This window comes from Paralichthys olivaceus, chromosome 15, assembly GCF_024713975.1.
Source record: "Paralichthys olivaceus isolate ysfri-2021 chromosome 15, ASM2471397v2, whole genome shotgun sequence".
NCBI classification, from domain to species: domain Eukaryota; kingdom Metazoa; phylum Chordata; class Actinopteri; order Pleuronectiformes; family Paralichthyidae; genus Paralichthys; species Paralichthys olivaceus.
In genome coordinates, this window is record NC_091107.1 from 11781126 (window position 1) to 11806430 (window position 25305).

The 25305-nt window shown below is 38.7% G+C and overlaps 1 protein-coding gene across 3 annotated transcripts in view; it reads left to right on the forward strand.

The window, feature by feature from the left end:
- The window catches only part of cadm2a (cell adhesion molecule 2a), a 199988-nt gene that overhangs the window by 153554 nt on the left and 21129 nt on the right, over positions 1-25305 (forward strand). For all 3 annotated transcript variants that reach the window (XM_020086031.2, XM_020086032.2, XM_020086033.2), the window contains 5 exons: positions 7287-7439; positions 10880-11017; positions 22391-22552; positions 22980-23070; positions 23172-23350. In XM_020086031.2, coding sequence (XP_019941590.2) covers positions 7287-7439; positions 10880-11017; positions 22391-22552; positions 22980-23070; positions 23172-23350 — 723 coding nt within the window. The remainder of the gene's footprint in view (positions 1-7286; positions 7440-10879; positions 11018-22390; positions 22553-22979; positions 23071-23171; positions 23351-25305) is intronic.

The window sequence follows — 25305 nt, forward strand, 5'->3', positions numbered from 1 at the left end:
CTCCCTAATGTACTGTCATACACACACACACACACACATTAGTGCATGCCCACACATTTGTTTACTTACCTGCTAATAGTTGTGGGGTGTAACCATGGAAAAGTGGAAGATATATACATATCTATATATATATACAGTACATATAAATATGTGCTGCCTTCCTGCTGTATACAGTTTTCCATATATACCCAGAGTATGTAGCTGGTGTGCTCTGATGACGGCTTATTGATGTGTAGATATTTTAGTGAGACTAGCAAACTGTTCACGTCGTGCTAGAACAAGTGTTATCGGTGGCGTCTAAAAAATAACTCCTATGGTTGATTCTGTACATACGTGTGTACATGTGTACCCCCATGTGAATTAAACAGCACAGTGCATCACACGATAACTTAAAGCAAACGAGAAACCCATAGAAATACAGAAATGTGAATGACCGTTAGTGAAAGAGAACAACAGATATAGAAAAGGATGAGTTGAAGTGGGACAACACCCTGATAATCCTTTCTCAATTTGTATTCATACCAAATGGCTTTTACCTGATTGTTTTTTGCTATTACTTATGTTTCTTATATCCATTTCTTCAACCATTACTTTAAATGATGTTGCATTATTCTATCTGCTGTCTTCAATTTTAGAATTTGTATTTATTTGCCTTTTATCTTTGATGTTTATTTTCTCATTTATATCTATCCTCCTTTGGTTATTTTGAAAGGTGCTTCATAAATAAACATGTTATTCTTTTTTTAATCATTTCCCAAAGTGGACATAGAAATTTCGAACTTTATCAGATGTTCCACACATTGACCATGGAGACCTATACATACCCTGTTATAACTGTTCACACAGATTTTGTGTAATTATAACACACATTAGAATATTATGAAAAATTATATAATATATATAAAAATATTCCTTCTGTCTGAAACAAATAGAAAATCCCTTCAGGACTGAGTCTGACTGTATCATAGTCTCATTTAAATACTCAATGATGAATTATGTTGAAAGCAGGAGCAGTAAAAGAAAGTTGTGTTATTTCTGTGAGATGTCCAATATACTTGAATCAGCAAGATACAGTGCATGTGCTGTAAAAATGCAAGAAGCCCAGACTAAAATAGCAAACATGGATGTTGTGGGAAAAGATGATATATAAAGTGTGCGATTGCTCTTGGGAAAAAGAAGCTGCAGTTGCTGAGCCTGAGGTTCAGCTGAGGTTCAGACAGTAACCATGAGCACAGCACAGAACAGAACAGCACAGCACAGCAGCCACCATCAGCTAAACAGCCAATTGTGCAGTAGAGAAGCGTGTCCTTGCTTGTTGTCAAGTGTTTTTTTTTTGTCTAGTTCTAGCTGATGTGCAATGCATTGAATTTGAGTTTTCAGTTAGATTTCTTCTCTGTTATATTAGGTGATTTTAAAGAAACAAGTAACTATCTCATACATTTTATTATTATTTTTAAAGCTGTGGTTGTGGATACTTTAGATATCCACCATTTGAAAATGATTGTAAAACGCCATTATATACTGGAAGGATAAATTGCATATACAAATGTATTCAAAATATTTAAAGTGATGGGAAAAGTTTACTATTCAATCGAGAACAAAATATTTACTTTGTTATATTGAAATATTTCTCTACCCTTGTAAATCGTACATGTATGGTGGGTGGTTCACCTGATGATATGTTGGTTTATTATGGTATTTACAGTTTGTTTTGATGGGAGTTTGTGTTTTGTACATATTGTCTGTTTTGTTGGTGATTAATGTAATTCAGTTTTTGGTTTAATAATAATACGGCAGTACAGCGTAAGTGATGTTTTGAAGCAGCAAAGAAGAAGTGATTTCTGGGAAGGGAAAATTGCAGTTTTAGATGGATGAGAATAATATACATAAAAGACAAGGTTATGGATCGGTAAATAGATTTGCGTACTCCATATCCCCGACCATTGATCCTCGCCAGAATGTATTTCCGATGCTGGTGTTAGCATCAGAACATCTTTACTAAAATAAAAGTTTACTTATCTGTCCCCAAAACAAGCACCTTCATGAATGTGAACATTGAATCAAAAAGGAAAGATGGGTGAACAACAATTATGTTGTTTCTTTATTTTTACCTGTTACTCATTAAAAAAAATCTGATTACGAATGTTAGCATCATTCAGAGTCTGTTTCAGTGAGACGGTTTCATCAGCTGGATGAACGTCAGACTAAAAATGTCACTTCTGATTTAAAAGTAACAAAACATCTTTGACCCTCTCTCTGTCTCAGGTTTCCTTTTCAAAGACCTGCCTTTCTTCCCGTCCATTAGAGATTTCTCTTCTTTTATTCTATTAAAGAAAGATCATGGCTGTATTCAAGGGAACCTCAGCACGGACAGCTCCTCTGAGACAACCGTCGTACTTGTAATAGGATAAAAAAAAATCTTGCTCACCTCAGTGGGTTTTTGAATGTTAAAACTAACCCTGTTTCAGCAAAATCAAAAAATTGTCCTCCTTGAAGATACTCTGCGATCACATGTATAAAAAAATTTAATTTCCCTGTGTCAGACAGACGTGCACACATAAACACTACAAACTGTAAACAAACCAGAAGCCACACATTCAGGTGTATTAAAAATTTGGTGCAGAAACAAATCAAACTTTGATGCTGACAGCTGCAGCTTTGCTTTTTGTCTCTCCCTGTATTCACAGAGAGAGGGAAGCATGGTTGTGCGTTCAGTAAGTAAAGTAGTTATTGTGCAACACAAAATCACCGCCTTTGATGTCGACAAAACAACGCTGCCTCACATGAACACATTCAGGACCATCTGCACTAATGGTTTGTAATGGATGGCAGGCAGGCAGCACCTCTGCAGACAAACAGTGCAGATACATTCCTCAGTCGTCAGCTCCGCTCTGTCGATATCCAGCCTTTCACTGAGCACAGAGTGATGGAGCAGAGGCTGCGTTTTATGTTGTGTGTGTGTGTGTGTGTGTGTGTGTGTGTGTGTGTGTGGTGTGTGGTGTGTGTGTGTGTGTGTGTGTGTGTGTGTGTGTGTGTGTGTGTGTGTTGGGTACTTGTTTTCGTTTCCAGCATAAACACTGACCTTCTCAGGACCAGACCTCATGGGACCAGAGCTTGGTCTTAATGAGGCAAAACTTAATGTCTGAGGTCCTGGTCTAGTTTAGCGGTAGATGTGAATTGTGGTTAAGTTAAGACATGAGTTGGTCATGGTTGAGTTTAGGGAGAAGGTTTTGGTTAGGCTCTCCACAATGATAGAAGTTCTAATGAGGATAGCTTCGCAAACCTGCACGTGTCACAATACGTATTGTGTAGTTTTATACATATACACCTGATTTTATTTACTTGATTTGAATATCCGACATTAGCATAAAACCTATCAAAGTAAAAAGACAAATGTTAGAATCTGAATTGATAAAATAAACAAAACAATCTTTATTTGTGTGTGTGGTCTTGTCGTTGATGAATAACTTTTTGTTTAAATATATATTTGATCACATATAAGTCATATTTTTTCCCATATTATTGACTGTATGGTTATGATTTCATGGTTTTATATATAACACCTTTCATGTTTCTAAATCCAGTCTGAATCCGCCCTTCCAGGGGGATCAGGATAATCCTACTTTTTGGCATCTAACTGTTGTGATATCTGCCTGTAAGCACTGAGAGATGCATAAACTACACTTTAAGTATAACTGTATATAAATCTAGATTTAAATCTGAATGATCACATTCTTCGGATTCCATAAAACTATTTTAGACCATTTGAAGTGTGAATCATAGTCATTGAGTTCATTAAACTTGCTGAGGTCCAAGTCAGAATATTATATATATATATTGTTGTATTATTATCAACTTTTTAAAGAACTATAAATGTATCCATGTCTTTGAATGTCACGTAAACAACCTCCCACAGAGGGCTGTTGCGAAGAGTGGAGGAAGAAAGCAGAGTGTCATCATCATAGTGAGCGAGCCAGCACAGCTAAACGCATTCTCTGACGTTTGCCTGCTCATATTTTCTCACCCAAAGCAAAACAAGACAACAGATGAACTAATGCATTGTTTAACTTGTACACTTTTACAGGTTAGTGGAGCTGCCTGAGTCGACAGAATGAGGTCTGGGTGGGAGGAAAGAGAGAATCTGAGAGAGTGACAGAAAAAAAAAAAAAACAGAAATATGCGCAGAGGAAAAGATAATCTGTTTGTCTAAGCTTGTCCTTTGATCAGCGAGGGGTGTGTGTGTGTGTGTGTGTGTGTGTGTGTGTGTGTGTGGACATGAGAAATAATGATTCTCTTTACAGGCAGGTCTCACCATTAGCTGATCTAGCAGTGCATTAGACTAAAACTAATTTGGTGTCTGTGCGCTGGTGGTCTTGTATTGATGGCCATGTGTACACACACACACACACAAACACACACACACACACACAAACAGAAACATAGTGTCACTCGTGCCAGGACTAAAGATATGTCATGTGCTCATATCAACATGTCACGCTTGCTCAGGCTCAGCACACAGCATATAGTGATAACTGGTGTTGCGTTGGACAGGAATGGACAGAACAAATGTAATAATACATTAAAGAGAGAGCAGCTGTCGTTTAGCCAAACTGATTACAGATCAGCTGCCATTTACTCTGGTGTTTATCCTGGAACTAACAAAGCAGAGGGATCCATCCCTGGGGCCCGGACCAAATGACATGAGATAGCATGTGCTCACTGACATTTTTCTACATTTGTCAGCTCTGTGATTGTTGCAGCATGAATACACAGCAGCTGTACAGAGGCTGCTGCTCACATGTATGTGTGTCATTTGAGTTGACTTGACATTTAGCAGTAACTGACAAATTATAGCCATGAGTCTGTAAAAACACAGCTAATACTCTCTGCACTGATTTTATTAATCAAATATACAGAAATGTACAAGATTTGGCCGAATTAATTAATTTGGTTTCCACAAATTAAATTTAAAACATTGATTGGAGCCTGAAGGATGAGGATTTGTGTAAGCCAATACCAATATAAGGGAGTGTACATTTGTAAAAATGAAAGTAATAACAATGTCTATTAAACCTGATTATAAATGTAAGAACATATGGCTGTACATGCCTGTAAATTGGCATATGCACAGTGACATTGATTTCAGTTATTGTGATTACATGCACTCTCTAGTTTCAGTATAATGAATGAACTATATATATATTTCTGTTTATTGACTTTTTTTTGAACTGGCAATGATTCCTAAGATGTCATTATCAAACTGTGAAATGTAACTGTGGCTTGAGATTTTACATCTCAATAATCTTTCTTATTAATTAAATAGTATAAATACAACCAAATATATCGCACATAGAATAATGCAGAATTTTATTTTATTTTTTCCCATATTTTTCCATATCTGCAAATGTGATCGCTGTCTGTGAAAGGCTGATATCAGCTGATTTTTATTGGTCCACTTATAAACTGGTCAAGCTCTTGTGATAATATCGATCCAGATTTCTAAAAGCTCTTATTGAAGTTTATTGATTGTTTTAACAATGTACATTCTTGTTAGATAATACTTTTTGTTACTTTTGTCATACTTTGGATTTTTAATTGATCAGGTTTTCTATATGAGTATAAACTAACTAAGGTTTCCATTCCAGAAGAATCACATGAGTTGTGTGGGTCATGAGAGGTTAAGGTATCAATAACGTTTTTTAACGATGGCTCAAAGCTTGAGGATGTTGAAACAGAGCCTCAGTGCTATACATACCTTGGGTATATCACTTCTCACCATTCAGCTCTTTTAAGCACTCTACAAACAGACTGTCTAATGGCCTTGACTCTTCACTTTTCTGTGGAGATTAGAAAACCACACTGCTCTACTTTTTGTTCGATTTCTTACAATTACCATAAGATAAGATTACCATGAAAGAAAATATGAACCCCTGCATGTACACAAATAATTGTACATGTGTTGTGTTGAATCCATTCTTCCACAGTCACACACACACACACACACACACACACACACACACACACACACGGCACTTGAGCAAGTTGTGCTCCAAATCACTTATATGGAGAGTGACATAAAAGTAACCTTGGCTGCTCATATTAAGTTAGGTCTGTACTAGTGGAGGAAAGGATTAAATAAAACTCTCGAGCAGTCGGGCCACAGCAACAAGATGAATAAAAAATGTTCTGCTCTCAACAATCCACATTGTCTGTTCTCAAGAAAAAAAACTCACAATGCACCTCTCAGACACAGCATGAATCGAGTCATTTCCAGGGTGTCACCTCAGTGTACAAAACCTGAACGCATGCTCCCACTGTATCATAGCTTATAAGTATACAGTCTTGTGTGGAGTGTCTCTCAACTGGCCTTCCAATTTCAGCAAATCCATTCCAAGTCTCACATCTTGCCAAACTCTCATTAGGCGTCTTTCTCAGCCTGTTATTGCATTATTGATTTCCATTCCTGCTGTGTCTTTTGAAAGATTAGATTTTCATATAAGTAAAATGTCTAAGATGGCTTCCAGGAGAGCAGGCTGTGTGAGAGCAGTATGAATACACAGATTCAACAGACAGTTCAGTTTGGAGGTCACTTTTTGATACGGTTTTATGCATTTATATCTGCTCATAAATAAATGATTTGGCAATAACCACACTCTGCCAATAAGAATTTAAAACTAAATGGGCAAAATTGCATATCCTTGTGTGCCTATAAATAGGCTTATTTGTATTAGCACATTTATAAATGATTCCAAAAGCTTATTTGTCTCTTGTGGAGGTATTTCTAGAGGAACAAGAGAAGGGTGCAAGATTAGTTATTTTATTTCTCTATATCTTCTCGTATGATTACATTGATACTGTTGGTTAATAACTTTGTAAGATGATTAGCATTTTATTAGCGAGGGAAGAAAACAATTTGAAAACACAAATTATCTGTCTTTATTCACATTTGTTCAACCCTCACAATGTTCCTTCCTTTTTTACCAAAATAACTCAAATATTTACAAAAAAATGCTTTAACAACAGTTATACAAACTAAAATGATCAGTTTTGTTAAAATAACATGCTAATATGAATTTGAACAAACTTAACTAATTTGTGTGTGTAAGCAATCAAAGTAAATCTGGTCAAGTTCAGTTTTATGAGCATAATGTGTGTAGACATAACACATACATACAGTCCTCTGGTTTCCATTAATATAAGATACAGAGGGAGGTGGTTTGCAGACAATGTACCAGTTTGTATTGTTAACTAACCGTCCATCTGCCTGTGTCTATCTCTCTGTCCAGCTTTAAGAGACAACAGGATTGAGCTGGTGCATGCGTCGTGGTCGGAGCTGACCATCAGTATCAGTGACATCACGCTGTCGGATGAAGGCATGTACACCTGTTCCCTCTTCACCATGCCTGTCAGAACGGCCAAGGCTTACCTGACTGTTCTAGGTAAGTACAGACAAACACGTCACTGCTTCAAGGACATGTTCATTTCTGAAGATAGGTTACATAACACAAGTCATGCCTTTTCTCACTCTGTCAGGTTTTTCTTTTAAAAGACAGAGATTTTCCACAATTACTGTGAGAACAAGCTTTACTCATCTCATGTAAGTGCTCCAAGGAGAAGACCAATATTCAAATCCATTACATGTACAAGTTAAACTTTTAAAATACATACAATATTAAATCAACATTACCAAACATACAGAATGAATCAGAACAGACTGAATATTTACAGTACAGCATATTGCAGACAGCTTTGGTTACAAAAATAATAATAATAATAGTCAAACACTTAAAACAAGACAAGGCAGTTCACTAAAAGTATCTTGACCATTGGTTAGTTGTTAGTTATAGAACGTTGTTGGAGGTTAATCTTTTTCAGTTGTATGGTTTTATTGTGTTTCTTTAAGACAAACACATTGACTGTTAGTTAGTGTTAGATAAAATAGACTGTTACAAACTAATAAAACCACTATTAGGCGGTTTTCCCCTTTATAGTCTTTGTGTTTTCATCATGGGCTCATAAAAACCCTTGTCTCGGTTCCTAACACTGGCTTTATTATCTTCCCCAATTAGTTTTGGCTATGTTAATAGATGAGCTAGTGCATCCCCATTCACAATATATTGTGGGAGTACTCTCAGACCGCTCCTAAAAGCTGAGACATTTCTCGCAAAGAGTCAAGGAAGAGACAGAAATGTTGACCTAAGTGGGGAGGTGTGGTCGACCTAGTTGCTAGGTAGCACACAAGGATGTGATTGGCTGATCAACATATCTATTTCATGCAATTAACATCTCTGTTAAATTAGCTTTAAACCATAATTTAAAAACACCTTATAACATATTTTAAAACACAAGTCTACTTTTATAATTTGCATCCATTTATTTACCACGCTGTTAGTTTGAGTAGTTAATCAATTCACTGTTAACACGGGAACATTACTCAGATTTTTTTCACTTCCTGCTGTCCAGTCTAAATAAGTAACAATATTTGTTGACATGTAAATCCACCAGCAAACCAGCAGACTGTAATGGAAGAGAGTCACAGATCCCAGAAAACCCAAATGTACAGACAACCAGCATGAAACCACTTACTCTCAAGCTTCTTAAAAGTCCCTACTCTACTCCTAGCTTTTTTTTTCCAAGCCTCACACGTACTCTGATGGACTAAGATGTTTTGTAACATCTATATTTACTGTGGGGGTAAATTGGGAGAAAACATTGTAATTCTAAGATTTTCTTAGAATTTTGTCAATAGGACCAACTGTTTGTACTACGAAGCTTAATGAATACCCTGAAGGACCATTAGCTGGCAGTCTGAGCATTGGAGACATTAAAGGCTACTGCTCAACAAGGATATGGAGAAATTATTTCACCATTATGAACAATAGTGAAGGGTTCAAGCAAGGGAACAGAGAGGGAGATTTAATTAACACTCAGAATGGACTGGGAATGGCCGAGTTTTAGGACAATGAGTTCTGGCAAGGGACATATTGAAAATCCTTTAGACAAAATAGCAAAGTCTTTCATAAACATACAATGAAATGAGCCGCGAATACAATTCTTAAAATAAATTAAAAAGTGTGAATTGTGTATAATTTACATGCTAGAATATTCACATTATAAATATCAACAAGCCCCAAGAATTGGGTCATAGAATGAAGTTTTAAACATATGGAAATGTTAAAATTTGGCTCTATGTTTGACTCTTGATGTAAAAAATTGTTGGGTCACCAAACAGAATACAATGAATCCTGACTTTTGAAACAAAAGCCTTACATTGCTGATATTTAGACTTTCAAGACTATCGCACGTCAATAGTTTTTATTTTTATGAAATATTGCCCCCTAGCAATTTTTAACAGCCCTCACCATCCTGACTCCAGGCCTGAGAATGACCAATAGAATGCTATGCTTGGCTAAAAATGCATGGCACAAAAGTTTGGTTATTGGTCACACTCACTAATTCACATATTTAAACACACACACACAGCACAGTACTTAGTTGGATTTTACAACACTGTAGCTGAAAACACTTGGAAACAAAATGTATGTCAAAACATGCACACTAAAATGTCATGTAATACATTTAAGATACATTCACATCAACTCTGCTGCAGATACGCCCGGTGTCCACGCTGCTAAATGGAGAAGTTTGTAAGAGCTGCTGGCGTCATTTTAGTTTGAAAACTCAACTGCATGCTGATTGGGTCTTTTAGGAAATGATGTAACCTTCAGTGATTCAAGCTCCTCTAACATGACCCGCTTCTGAAGAAAAAAAAAACAGCATTCACTTCAGCTACTAGTATAGAACGCAACATGGGTAATGAATTCCAAGCGTTGCTGACCCTGTTGTCTTTTGCTAACAGTTAAATTCTGCAATTAAGATGCTGTAACTGTTTACGTGTGTAGGAGACACGCAATCATTTGAGCAATTTCGTGGTTCATGTGCTTTCTGCCCAGAATACGTGAGTGGTCATGTGATATACGTTTTCAGGCGTGTTAGTATGACCAGGAGCCTAAACACAAAATTCTCAGTTGAGGTAGGATGGATCTCACTGCATACTGTATCTACCAGCAGCAGCTTTTGTTTGGAGCTTCAAGGAGATGATGAACAAAAAAAAGCAGAAGCTTTAACTGGTAGTAAAATGTACAGGAGGGGGGGAGACAAGGCCACAGTCAGTCAATGGCATTGACTGTCAGACCTTTCAGTCCTTCAGCCTGAGGTAGACTTATTGCTCATTGACATTAGAAAGACAGACTCTACACACTTAAAACACTCATTATAGGAAAAGGCCAGTAAAGTAAATGTTCTGTACAACCTCCTCTATGTCAGGAGCCTTTGTTTACTATGTATGTACACACACAGACACACACACACACAATCATGTTCAGCATACACTTTTTGACACAGGTAGTGCTTCTTTGGTAGAAGTACCCATGGTAACCCAGACATTTGTTCCGTGTAAACACATTGCTGTTAAATATTTTAAATACAATTTTTCAGTTGTGTGAGCACCATAAATAAAACTCCATTCACTCCTTTTGTATTCGAGCCGTTGCGCACACAGATGTCTCACAATCTGGCCAGAGAAAATCAAAACTAAGAGCAATACAAGCTGCACATGAGAAAATGTGGTTCTTTGTAATTCGTGTGAAGCGACCCTTAAAGAAGGGGACGGCCTAGTTGTTAGAGAGACCATCTCCCTGATGTCTTCTCGAGCACGACGCCGCTCAGGGAAGCTGCTCTGCTGCAGTCTCCTCTTTTAATCTCCCTGCAGGAGACTGAGCTGGAGGAGAAGAATTTCCAATATGGCATGATAACACTATTGTTGACTTACAGCTGTGTCATTAGTTCCATCGCTGTGAATTTCAACTCCGTCCTGTAGGTGTGCCCGAGAAGCCAGAGATCGATGGCTTGACGAAGCCCGCCCTGGAGGGAGACCACATCACTCTGACCTGCATCACTCAGGGCAGCAAGCCCGCCGCCGACCTGCGCTGGTTCAGGAATGAGAAGGAGGTCAAAGGTGCGTAACATCTGTATCTGGATTTTAATCTGCGTGAAACATAGGGCCTATAGTACTATTAGTGTCGAATGAGAGTTACAATGACTGATCCAAACTTTTGCAGGAGGAATTATGATAAAATAAAGGGGTTTTTTTCATATCCAGTGAGAATGTTTGTTTATTTACTCCAAAAATCAGTTGATTATCGATTTGTTTGACATTTTAAAATTTGGCCTTTTTGCTAATTTTCTTTTTTTATCTAGTAAACAAATTATTCACTCACACAATTGATTACCATTTTTTAATTGAACAATGCATTTAGTTGCTCTAATATTAAAAACCTTAACTACAATCAGGCTCTACCATTAATCATGTTGTTACATATCTACTGATTTAATATCAAGCTGTAGTTTCCGTTGTGAGCAAACAACTTAATTAAACCCACAGTTTATCTCTTTAGAGAGTCGCTGTAAAATACTGAGAAATATTGATTATTATGAGTGAGCGTGGCTCTCATCACCTCCATATGCTTTGTAAATGACAAACAGAGCTCTGAGTGTGTAAAGAAATAAGAATTTGTGTTCAAATACTTAAAAAGTCTCTTACATAAAAGTGTCTCTGTGACACTGCGCCGTACATCTCTACAGTTTATTTTTGTTTTAAAAAAGTTGCTCCAGATAGAGGGGATTCAGCAGGTTTCCTGTGAGACCGATACATTAACCTCCCTTATTATCAGAGAGAAGCTCTAAATAACACCAACCGGACTCCACACCTCATTTCCACCCTGCTCCTGCTTTGTTCTGCTTGATGAGCCATCCACTTTATAATTGTTTGAAAGGGAGATGAACAGAGACGCAGGCAGACAGACGGTATGAGAGAGAATATTAAAGAAAAGAGAACTGGGGACACGGAATGATGAAATTTTGTTTTTGAAGAAGAGAGAAACAGATGCGGTATCAAATGAAAACATAGAACCCAGCGGGGCAGACTGTCACACATCTAAAGCACAGTCGCAGAACTTTTGTCAAGGATTATGTGTTGTTTCATAAAGTAGATTTGAGTCAGAGGACAAATGCAAATCAACCTTTTCTAATTTAAAGTGTAAACAAAGAAATCCAAGGTTAAGATGTATAAACTTTAAAAAAAAACATGGAAATGAGTGGAAAGACATTTTCAAAATCTCAGAATCTTGGTAAAACCCAACAGTGAAACTCAGGAACAAGGATATCCAGCAGCAGGTGTTGCTCATCCTAACTGCTGAATTACATGTACTTAAAGTATTTTCCTGTAAAGCACTTGAGATGTTTGCACAAAGAAGTTCTAAAAGACAAAGATATTTTTCCCAACACATGCAGGGTTTTTTATTTTTACCTTTGCCGATCCTACAAAGTTTACTATAGTAACTACTTTTATTGTCCGATGTGTATTTGGTGTCACTGAGAGCAGTGTGCACATTTATTACAATTGTTAAATTAATTTACAATATTTTTACATTCCTATACAAAGTACTTTAGATAACTTTCCCAATGCTGTTTCTAATTCAATGAGCATTCATTATCAATCATCCCTATGACCCTTATCACATTTTCATGTAAAATAATAACAATATAATTATAATCATAATAGGAATCTTTCAATTACTTTTGGTCGTAGATCTCCCTCTCACATGCTGTTAGGGTTTGTTTGTTTCCTTTTTTACAAATTTAACTAATCACCACATTTTGTATTTGTATTATAATATTATGTCACCACACTTAATATTTCCTCCTGTTGCCCTTCTGAGGAAGATGAAACAAATTGGAACAGAACATACACTAATTAGCAGAGTGAGTATCTTTCCTTACAGGCTCATTGTATCTCAAAGGGTGATTATTGCGTCTCCAAGCAGCCCAGCAGAGAAAGAGAGAGAGAGAAAAGCTCCCTGTAAGGCAAATAGAGGCTTAGCTGGGACATTATTACCACGGAAAGCGAACAGGTAGTAAGAGATATCCTTGGTGGCTCCAAGTGGAGGTAGTCTCAAGAGGACATGCTTTCTCATTAAGGTCAGATGTTATAATTCTCTCCTCACATTGGCACACGACTATCTTTAATTTGGGCCTTGTACAATTTTATATGACGATATTATTCACTGTGACAAGGTTGTAGTGCTGTAGCCTGAAAGGATATGCTTGTTCAGGTTTGCCCTTGTGTGTGAATATATTCTGTACTGCTCATATGACATTGTTGAAAATAATATTATAGGTACAAGTTTGTATGCATATGTATATATACATGAAGTGGTGAATATTATGAGACACAGATTGGACATAAAAAATAAATCAATATTATGCAGTCATTTTTTGTTTGGCTTTTTAAAATCAATGTTGGCAATATGGTCCTAGAACAGAAAGCCAAAGCTTGAGACTTCATTCAGATGTCAGATGAGGAGATTCCTGTCAGATCTGCTGTTGGACTTGTTGAGAATGTTGATCAGAGGTGAAGTTTCAGCTCTCACTGAATTCACTGAAAAGCTCTCTCAGCATCGGCCACTACAGCCTTTCTACCCGAGCTCAAGAGCAGACAGCTCAGCCTGCTATCTCATGTTACGGGTTTCCCAGGGTCCAGATAAGCAAACAGATAAGCCCAGATCAATGCTGGTTTCCACACAGTTTTAAGCAGATATCATGGTTATCTCTCAGTTTCATTAACTGTAGCTGGGAGATGATATTAAATCAACGTGATCACATTCACTCTACTTTGAGCTATGTTAATCCCACACATTTCTAAAACTGATTTCAACACCACTAAAGGTCACAGCTAATCAAAATGAATCCATAAACAGTGGCTAACATTGTCACCATCATCTTTGTACTGTACCCATAGAACTACTGTATATATGTAAGTATAAGCAGTATAATTACTGAAAAGGTTGTTGATTTCAAAGGTGAAAAAATATTGATTCTTAAATTAATACCTTGTCTTATCTGACAAGAAGGTGTCAGTTTTTCATTAACAGTTTACTGCTTAGCTTCAAATTCTGGTCAATTGTAATTCAGTAAAAAGTCTATACTGTCAGTTTTGCAACTAATTACTAATTAGGTGTGTGTGTGTGTGTGTGTGTGTGTGTGTGTGTGTGTGTGTGTGTGTGTGTGTGTGTGTGTGTGTACGCATGTCCATCTATAGTTATGAGGGCCAATGTTGGTTCAATACCATCATTGTAAGGACATTTTGACATTGTGAGGATGGTTACGGTTAGGGTAAGGGACTAGGGAATGCATTATGTCAATGAGTGTCCTCACAAATATAGAGAGGCGTGTGTGTGAGTGTGTGAGTTGTATCGTACTGTGGAAAACAAAACGAGCCCAGCGAGCCACTCACCCACAGTCTGACTGTCCCCATCTAAGAAAGACTTAATAAATAAACATGAGAGTAAACAAACACAAAGGGGCAAAACATGTGGACACACAATATATGTATGTATTTATGCATGCGAAGGTGAATGTGAGCGCACTTGAAGTGTTCATCATACTGACAGGATCGGGGTGTGTTCAGTGTGAAAAGCCATCTGATTGCGGGTGACCATGCTGGGACTAAATGACAATTGTGACATATTGGTGTGGGATCTGTGGGAATAAAGAAGATTATATTACCAGCAGAGCCACTGGAGCAGTCCATCACCCATTCACATCCGACACCCTGTGCTAAGTGTGTGTGCATCTTTGAGCATGTGTGTGTGTGTTTTTGTCAGATAGAGCAAAACAGACAGATGGAGCAGACAGGCTGCATGTAAGGACATAAGCTTGTGTGTGTGGAACGGAATCCAATATTCTTATTTCTCAGTCTCTTTGTCCCTCAGATCCCCTCAGTCCCCACCCAGTAATGATATATTTCTATCTCAGTTACACACCGTAACCCAGAGAGGCCTCTGCCAATATCACCACATGTAGCACTTGTTTACACACCACTGAACCAGAGGGAGCTGTGCAGAGACCAAGCTAGGCATAGATGAAATGAATATTTATTTCAAATAAGGGTGGGGATGTTCGCTATCTGACTAGTATTATCATACTCTCTGACCTAAACTGTAGAGGTTATTGCTTCATCATGTTATGTGATAGCTCTATTCCAAGGGGGCTTAAGGGAAGAAATACAGAGATTTGATTCAGATTTGCTCTCAGTCATATCTCTATTCTGTTGTCAAAGTTGTTAGTCAAGGACACGGAACTATCACAGCAAACGTACCTTGCGCTATTTTAGTTGGTTGTCTGCTGACTTTCCAACGCTCCATCACTCGAGTGTGCCCATTCACTGAAGAGCTGAGCGGTGACTGAACAACCTATTGAAATAGTGCTGACTAATTCCTAATTTAAGGGTTATTGTCCTTGACTATGCTGCAAGGTTTTCCCTGGAAGCAGCTATTGAGCGAAGAGGCAATAGCTCCTGGAAGTCATTTCAGACGAGTTGATGTTGACATTTCGTGAGACTGCTAGTGTCTGTGTGAACACTAAAACAAGTTCAGGGTTTAAAAAGTTAAAAGTAGTAGTAGTGTGTTGGTACTGCAGTTATACTATTCACCTCCCATAGGGTGGGAGTGGATCAATGACCATTAAAGATGTAATTTCAAGATGGCTCCTGCTAGTCACAGTGACATGAATAAAAGATGCTCAAGTCAGGCACACACACATATTCAACCTCTGGTTTCTGTATACAAGAGCACCACATACACAAAAGCCCTTTCATGCATGTTCAACCAAGTACTTGCCTGAGATAAAATCTGTGTGACTCTGTAGGTAGTATATAGCTTATGGTATGGTACAGTAGGGTAGAGTAAGTGGTATAGTTGGAGAGGGTAGGGTATGGCAGGCTATTCTAGGCTAGGTTAGGGTATAGGTTGGGTATACTAGGTTATGGTAGGGTGGGGAATGGTATGGTATTTTAAGGGATGGTAAGATATACATGTTATGGTATGGTAGGGTATGAAAGAGTATGGTATGGTCAGGTATTGTAGGGTGGGGTGTGTGAGTTATTGTGTGGTATTCTAGGTAAGGGTATGGTTATGCTATGGTAGTGGAAGTTAAGGTATGGTTAGGTCAGGGTATGTTATGGTAGAGAAGAATTATGTAAGGTAGGGTTGTACAAAAGAGTATAGTATGGTAGGGTGATAATGGTGTAATAGTCTACATTAGGGTATAGGTATAGTGGAAGTTAGGGTATGGTAGGTTAGGGTATGTTAGTGTATGGTAGGTTAGGGTATGTTAGTGTAGGGTTACTTAGGGTATGGTAAGGTATGTTACAGTATGGTATGATACAGAATTGTTGGGTAGGGTAGGTTATCTCTTAGTATCATCACAACTCAAAGTGAAATCCTTTACTTTTTAGTCTAACTCTTCATCCACCTGATAGCTAGGATAAAGAGCAGAAACACCTCGATCATAAATATCTCATGGAAAGTCTTTACTTTCTTTTTTTCTTTAAACTTATATGACCCTGTTCAAATATTCTCAGTGCATAATGGTATCTGACTTATCCTTGATCTCTGGAAGCATAACATTGTGTGATCAGGTTAACAGCCTTCGACTTAAACACCGTGGTGAAAAAGAAGAGGAGATCAGATTGCTACACCCACTGTCTATGTCCATTAAGAGCAACATCCTGGAGGTGGAGCACCTGTCCGCTTTTAAATGCCAAGACACCGAGACGGACCAGACCCTCTCCTTTTGGAGTAGAAAACCATGAATCATGAATCCACAGCGGACACTTCTGCTAATGCTCAGGGAGTTTTATGTCAGAAAGGACATTATGATACGGGTCTGCCAGGCGCTGATAGAAAGTCTCCTAACATTTAAAAGTGCTCCCTGGTGGGAGTCACCCGTCAGTTAAGCATAGAGTCATGCTGCTAAGACAGGTCACACAAGCTGGGAAAGCTTCAGGCTGCCAACAAGTGGGAGGGTGCTGGAGGACATTATATCCCATCTCTACACCTCACTGCAGCTGGAGCCTGCCATGTATTAGTGTTCTCGCTTTTAAGAGTAGTCATATCTATTGCTATGCAGCTCATCTGACAGGCAAAGGACAGCCCACAGCTATGGTATTCGTCGTTTTTTTCTTTTTGCATCCTTAATTTTACTGTTTAAATTATGTTTTATACTCCTATACATTTTAATTATCCTCACTCGAACCCACACACAAATTTACATTGTTCCTGCTTGAGCAAATTGTTTTAAATCTCTGACAGAATGTAGTTCAGTGTACGTTGAGTCAGCCATCAGACCACCGCTGCCAGGATTAGTCAGTTCTCTTTGGGAATGTTGACGGTTCCTTCCCCGCCCCGGCAGTCCTCCTCTTTTCGGTCTTCTTTTCTGGGTTGTCCCGCTCTCCTGTGAAATGGCATAAAAGGGTCAAATTCTCACATTTCTACGCCTGTCATTTCCATTTCTAATCCTCCAAGGCACTCTCTTGGCTCACACCAACGATGCAGAGCCTGGAGCAGATTCCCACAGAACAGTGTGCCGCAGTCGCAGTCAAACACTGCCAAGCTTTTTTGTTAGGGAAAGTCTTCACAGGTGAATATGGCAGTCAGAATAAACACATGGTTTACAGTTGACTATTTGTAAGAATAAATAGCAAGAATAAAATAAGATGCTTATTAAATCATGTAGATATATTTATACCATTGTAACACTGCAAAGTGTCAGTTTTGACTAATTGTGAGTTACTAATTAAAAATAAATTCTGTATTTGCCCCTTCCTGCAATTGTTAACATCCATTTGGAGAAAGGTCAGAACCAAAAAATGTGACAAGCCTTTATAATTTTCTTCTCTTTCATTTAGTAGCTAGGTTTCTGTCCAAATCCAAATCATCCCCAAAAACTGCTGCACCGCACTTAAAAAAAAAAATTCTGACAAAGAATTCTGAGTGCTGCAGCGGTGTGTAGGCAGCAAAATCTGTGCAAGAGTGTTGAGAGATGTGATAACATTAAAATGTGAGATGGCAGTTTTAGACAGTACACACTGCTGCTGGCTACAGGCCACTTCTGTTCCTATTGTATAATGAACCAAGGGCTCAGAGAAGTTTGTTTATTATTTAAAAGAAAATATCATAAAAAGAATACAAGCAGTTTTTTGAAAGTCCTGTTAAAATCTGGTGATGTCTGTAATGTAATGTTGCCTCCATCCTGAAATTTTTGAATATCTCACTATGAACATATTATGACACGGATTTTAGTGTTTTATCCAATATCACATACAAGGAAAAGAGCATTTGTTTCAAGATCAAATTTAGGTTTTGATTGAAAAGATGCATTTACCTTCTGCCAAAATACTAGATTTCAAGATTTCATACAGTACTCCAGAATTACATTAAAAAAGACATCATAAGTCGCCATTGGCAGCTGAGAGTTACTGCTTTACTGTTATAATGTAATGTTTTTGTGTGTGCGGGTGTGTGGGAGTGTGGGAGTGTGGTATGAAACTGGCCGGATGAGTATGATTGACAAGCCCAAGTTTTAATGGCAGCTCGATGTCATCTGCTCCTTTTAGCTGTGCATAAAATACAATAAGATATTTATAGGCCAATTATAACTACTGTAACACACAAGCATGCACACACACAGTGCAGGAGGCACCAGCATACACACAAATTGCCGCACTTAAATGACGAGATATTACTTGCTCTTAAAACCACTGTTAATATGTTCTCAAAGTGGAAGTTAGAAGACTTTTAGCCAAATAATGATATAAATTAAGCCATGCTGTGTGCAAACACATCACTATGTGCAGTGCTTTCACCCTAAATCACACAGACACAATTAAAATCCATTCAAATTGCCAGGAGACAAGAATCGAAATCGGTCCAGACCCTTAAATCACAGAGCTGAATTATAAGGAAGGTGTGTTACAAGAGTTTCTTCTTGGCTTTTCTTTCCGTTATGCACACATTCACAACATCTCAGACGGAACTTTATTATTGTATTTTTTTATAACTTTGAGAATTCTTGTGTATTTCACTGAAATCTAACTCAAAATAATAACTAGAGGGAAGTTTTGGAGAGTTTAAGTGAAGGCAGAACTTCAAGTTACTTGATAGAGCAGCATCACTGCATGCCTATTTCATAAATTCTGTTCTTGAACAGATACGACCACAATTAAACTTTTTAATTCATGATGATTCATTCAGGGGTTTTTTTTTGACAAAAACCTTGAATTAAAAGATTAAAAATTTGAGTCCTCTTTTCAACTTTGTGCCGAGAGAAGAATATCAAAGAAATCGCTGTTGTATAACCTTTTTGAAATGGGGTTATTTTATTTTTCAGATAACTGGGTCTATAATTAAACCTCTCCTTGGTGCCAGTTAGTAAGAATGAGGCAATCGTTAACCCCAAAAACTAACCTCAACAATAATGCATGAAGATTCAGAGGAGAAACACACAAAAGGTAGAATGAGGTAGCTAGCCTAAGGGTGACCTTTAAAACACTACGTCTGGAGAAGAAACCTTCTTAGGCTGCAAACAGACTGAGGAAGACAAGTTTGACTGTTAGAGACACAAAGACTCAAGAAGAGACAGAGTATGGAAACCTAGAATAACTAGCAGTGACGGTAGCAGAACATTTGCAACTGCTAAAACAGACCGTGATATTATGAATTCACTGTCCTACCTTTCTCTGCTATGAACTTTTTCTCACTTTCTTTTGTCTCCAGCCATATCTTTTTATGTACAGAAATCCAGCCATTTTCCCTCCCTGCTGCAGTGTGGATGGATGTTACTAACACTGCAGACCTGTCACTCATTCATCTCCAGGGGAGGCCGGCTCATTGCCTCAGTTGGGGGAAAGTGACTGAGCGGAATAGTTGATTGGCAGGATGGAGAGGGAGAGGAGACAGTGGGGTGGGAAGCTTAGAAAGTGGAGCAGATGAGCACAGAGGCGAGAAGGATATGAAGCGTACACAGTCTCTTTAAGAGATTCAAACAACGGTGGCCACCATGATAGAGAGATGATGCATACCGTAGACTGATGCTTCCTGGAATTTGCTGTGATGAGAATACAGAAAAGGAGACGTAGGATTTTTAGAAACCAGGGCAACACGTGAATTCGGAGATAAGCCCGGACAGCTAAATAACATTACACCAGTGATTTGTAGGAGAGAGAATGAACAGGCTTGATATGGTTTGAAATACTTGCTGGCACTAAAACCAACCACCCCCAAAAGACTGGTTGAACAGAAGTAATTGAGGTGAAGAATATTTTGTTGTGTTTTTGCTGCTTTCAGGTGTATTTCTATAGAACCAGTAGATGAAAACAAATCTGGCGTTGGTGAGTTGTGTGGGGAACACAGACTTACATGTGAGTTTCTACGTTACATTGTTATGACTCCTAAGCAATGTATCCTCTAGAGGGCAGCACAGAGGCTCAAGTTTTCTTCCCTGTTCTCAGTAAGTTAGATGCCTGTCATTTATTCCTCAGTCTCTCCTCAAAAAGTTCTGCCATTGATATTTCTCCCTCGTGTCTTACGGTCATCTCGCTTGAACTATTGGCTACACTGACAACCACTTACAATTTTCAGTGTTGCTGCTGTGTTTCCTCTATTTCCAGTGCTTCGGTAAGCTTTCAGAAGATGTGCAAAAATACAGCCAAAGTCAACGCAGTGTGGACAGGTGGCTCCATCGGTTACCATATGAGTTTCTAACACTGAGCATGAATTAGCTTTTAGGATTCATCTGAAGTCATTAAATGTCATCTGTTACCTCAACATGGCGACAGTTCCTGAATTATTCAGGTATGAATTTGTGCGGGATCACTCCAGAGACATTAAAGTTTCCCATTCATTCTGCCTCAACTACTAGAAACTTGTTGAAAAGCAAGAATTCATAATATATCAGCGGGGTGTTTTCAGGTATGCAGAGGGGATCTCAGTCTAGTACTGGAAAGTCATTCTGTATTGTGGTAAAACTTGTTGATGTTGCACAGGGCACTGTGTCTGAGTACAGCATCAGGCACAAGGACAGTTTGACGGGGACGAAATAAGTCATTGATGCAGGCGTTGACTTTGTAACCTTCCAGTCAGAAGGGCCTCTACCTACGAGGTGTCACTGCTATCAGGCACGATGATTTATTTCCAGCCAAAAACTTTTCAAGGGCACCAGTGTGCTGGTTGAAATATTTGTGTCGCGAGGGCTGGTCATTTACCTCTAATCTCATACATTTGGCTTATCTCAGGCTTATATCATTGTGGAGGCACATGAAGCTAAAAGGGTAATGATTGAGTCTGCCAAATTTCAGGACATCAGGTAGATAATTTGAGGAAGCTGGGTAGCAGGAGTTCTACACTGGTTTGGCAATGATTGGGGTGTTGATGGGCATGGAGAGGTGGATCAGCTGTTTGGTTGGGATTACAAGGCAGGTGTTTCAGGGAGTGCCCTGAAAGCAGATTGCACAGATGGAGAGGACTGTGCATAATGATACTTTGCTACAAGGCTGATTGAAGTTATTGCCAAATGTGTGATTGGCCCTTGTAATGTTTTTTGTCCCAGTGAGGCTGGAAATAGAAAGGGTTGGAGGGAGAACTGAAGTGCATTAAAGTGTTTGGAGAGATTTAGATATTGTGTGGGAGCAGCAAAGCCCAGGAAGCGACAGGCATTGGCAGAGATGGGAGGTGAGGCCAGAGGTGCTTAAAAAGCCTCTAGTGTAAATTACATTTAAAGAGTCCCAACCAGGAGGGGAGCAAATTGGGTTTTTTAGAGCTGTGACCAAAAACTGGACATGTCGACATACCAAAGCAGAATCAAGGGAGATGTGTGATACAAATGTGTGCTGAGTTACACAGACATGTTTTCATTTAGTATTCGTGATAGAAACATTAGCTAAAGAAGGATGTCTGTGGAAAAATATCCTCCTCAAGTTGTGTGGTTACGTTTGTACCTTGTGCATTCACAGTCGCCGCCAAGGAGGTTATGTTCTCATTGCTGTTTATCTGTTTGTCTGTTAGCAGGATTACACAAAAACTACTAAACCAATTTAAGAGGGGATCTGGCAAAGAATGTTTTATCCCTTTCTTTATTATAAGCTGCTTTTTTCACGTTTGCTAATTTCTCTAGAAATAATTTATGGATCATCTACTGATATCTATGATTATGTGCAATTTGTTGTACTTTGGTTTGGTTTATTTGGTATTGGACATTCTTAACAGCTATTGTTTCTACCAGAAACTTACAATATTCTACTATAATATTTGTCAGGGTTTGGTATGAAAAGGTTATAACAGAAACTGTGAAAATTCCATTCAGCTATTTGTTACAGTTCATCTGTATGGATGGATAGAAAGAAGACCCTGGTGGAATCTGGCTTTTCGGTGTAAAGCATGGCTGAAGTTATGTTAACCACAGGAGCATTTGTGACAATATGCCATTTTCTCCAAAGGTGCCAAAGAGGTGAATGCAAGTGGGAAGACATTTACAGTACGGAGCTCTCTCCAGATGTACGTGGACAGAAATGACGATGGAGTGGCCTACACCTGCAAAGTGGACCATGTGGCACTCACACAGACACCGCAGCAGGCCACTGAAGTACTGGAGGTCCACTGTGAGTGTACATGCACACATACACTTACACACATGGAGTGGACACTTTGCGTGAAGAAGAACAGTGAATAAAAGACAAAGGTCTGCTGCATTCTGTTAGCTTCCATTTAATCTAACCTATTTGTCACAGTGTTTATATTTCAATTATTTTTCTTTCACTGTTTCCATTATTTCCATTGTAACTTTACATCTGCATGCATTTTCGTCAGATAACATCAAGATGGTCTGGGCAAAAAATATTGTCCATGAAAATATATGTTGTCTAAATTGTTATATGATTTTATATTGATCAACCATGTTTTGTATGTAATATTTTATCATAAATGATATTGTTTCACTTTTATTTTGAAATTTATAGTTAGATATCCAGATGATCATGGATCTTAATATCATCCACCCTGACTTTAAACCACGTCTGTCTGTCCTAGATGCTCCTCGTGTGGAGATCATCCGCTCCCTTACTGTTCCTCAGGAGGGTCAGTACTTAAAGTTGGAGTGCGTGTCCATAGGAAACCCTTCGTAAGTCTCTCGACTTCTGTATAAGTTGATGTCAGCCTATTCTATACTGCTTCATACAAATCTATTTCCTCGTCTTTCCTTCACATTCTTTCACCTCCCAGGCCAGATCCTGTGACATGGACAAAAGACGGGGGTGAAATTCCTGACCTGGACAGGATGATTGTAGAGGGGAGGGAGCTCACCTTTACCTCACTCAACAAGACAGACAATGGCACCTACCGCTGCGAAGCCACCAACCACCTAGGGACCAGCAGTGCTGAATATGTACTCTACGTCTATGGTGAGTAAAGAGGAAATGATTCGTGGGTAGCCATGCTTCATGTGATGTTGTCCAAAATCGAAGATACAGAGAGAAACTCGACACCACTGACAGATGAAGAATGTGTAGAAGAGAAAATGTTGCAAGAGGTTGCCTTGGATGCAAAAATGTTTACATATATAAAGAATGGAAAATATAAGCTCACAGGCACAGGCAGCAAACTCCAGCTTTAAAATACCTCCTGATCTGCATACTGTATCATTGCTAAGAGTGATTAGTGGTACCATCTCTCACAGGAAGAATAAGGGCCTCAGGTGACACAATTGCCACCAACGCCTTTCCTTAAATAAACCTGTGCCCCAGATCCTCCAAACACACTCACACACACTAACTGGGAGGGAAACGTGTGAGGGAGGCAGAATTTAATGCTGCGTTGTCAGGAATATCACCAGGACGGATAAGTAATTCCTAGTAACGCCAGAGAAGGTGGAGGATAAAGGAACTCTGTGTCAGGGGGAAACAGATAGCTCTCCCCCTCTTCTGTTTCTTCACTACCATTTGTCTCTTGGCATTAAGTAATCATGCTTTATAATGGGGGGGCTGATTAGCGACACATCTATGTCTCTGTAATAGGAGCTTAGACGGTGTGTGACAAGGGACAAAAAAGCAGGTCATTTTTGACCTGAGAGACCGTACGACTGGACGCCCAAGTGGATCAATAAAATATTACATCATTGTTATTATTACATGCGCCTAGGGGGTGTTTCATTTGCTCTCCCATTTAAACAGGGACCTAATCTAATGGAAACCATGAGAGAGTAAACCTCTCAGGTGCACATGAGCTAAAGTGATTTCGAATATGTTCTGGAATATCCTTGATGGGATTACATTAATAACCAGATGTGGAGCCGTTGGAGGAAGCAGCCGAGGTTTCCGCTGTTTGGTTCTGAAGCAACATGAAGATAACTCTTGAATCACGTATGTTAAATGCTAAACAACATAATAAATGGGCTGAGCACAGACAGTCCTCATGGACTGTCATGGATGTGGGCACAAGATGTTGACCCTTGCAGCCTCCCGGACACAGAGAGTTTAACCGAACCGTGTGGCTCTGCTGTCCACAGTTCAAAAGTTTGTCCACTGGCTAATTAAACTGTTGATTATAAAGTAAAATAATGGGAATGGGTTATCAATTTCTTCAACAAGAAAAGCAAATAATGACATGCTTTTATAGATCAAAGACTCTAAATGTCGTATAAATATAACTTAATCTTCCAAATGAAAGACATTTTAATAGCATGCAACTTGATCTTCAGCTAGAAGTGTGCAGTGGTGTGGGCTGATTCAAATTAAAATGGGTACATCAAAGCAAGGTCATGGTAAAATTCTCATGTTATACAACAGTTTTCTCCAGTGCTGCTGCCAAACGATTTTTAATTTCATGACCCATACTGTAACAAGGCAAATCGAAAGAGATAAACTTCATTGTTTGCCTTTTATGAGCAGAGGTCTTTTTCAAGCCCATCAAATATGCAGCCAATGTTTACCATCCTACAGCTGAGATATTTAAATAAATTATCATTTTACTGCTATTTCCATTCATACCCAGTAAACTGGTCAGCACTGAGGAGGGATACGTAGCATCTGATATTTTCCATTTAAATTCCAATCCACAAAAAGGTTGTGCAGTTCACATACAGGGAAGTTTTGTCTACAAATGTCTCCAGCTGATTGAATTACCATAATTAAAAAGCAGCAGCATATAGCAGCATATTGTAAATTATCAATTTAATAATTAATTGTTTCACTCTAAGCGTCCTATTAGTTCCCCTTAAACCTAAAGTTTCATCTCATGCTGAGGTTGTGAACTTCAATATTCAACCCCCCACTAACCTCCATACATAATTGTAGTACATAGGAGTTGAATCGGTGTGCTTGTGCCTCATGCGGCGGTGTCTACGTGCACCAAGCAGCTC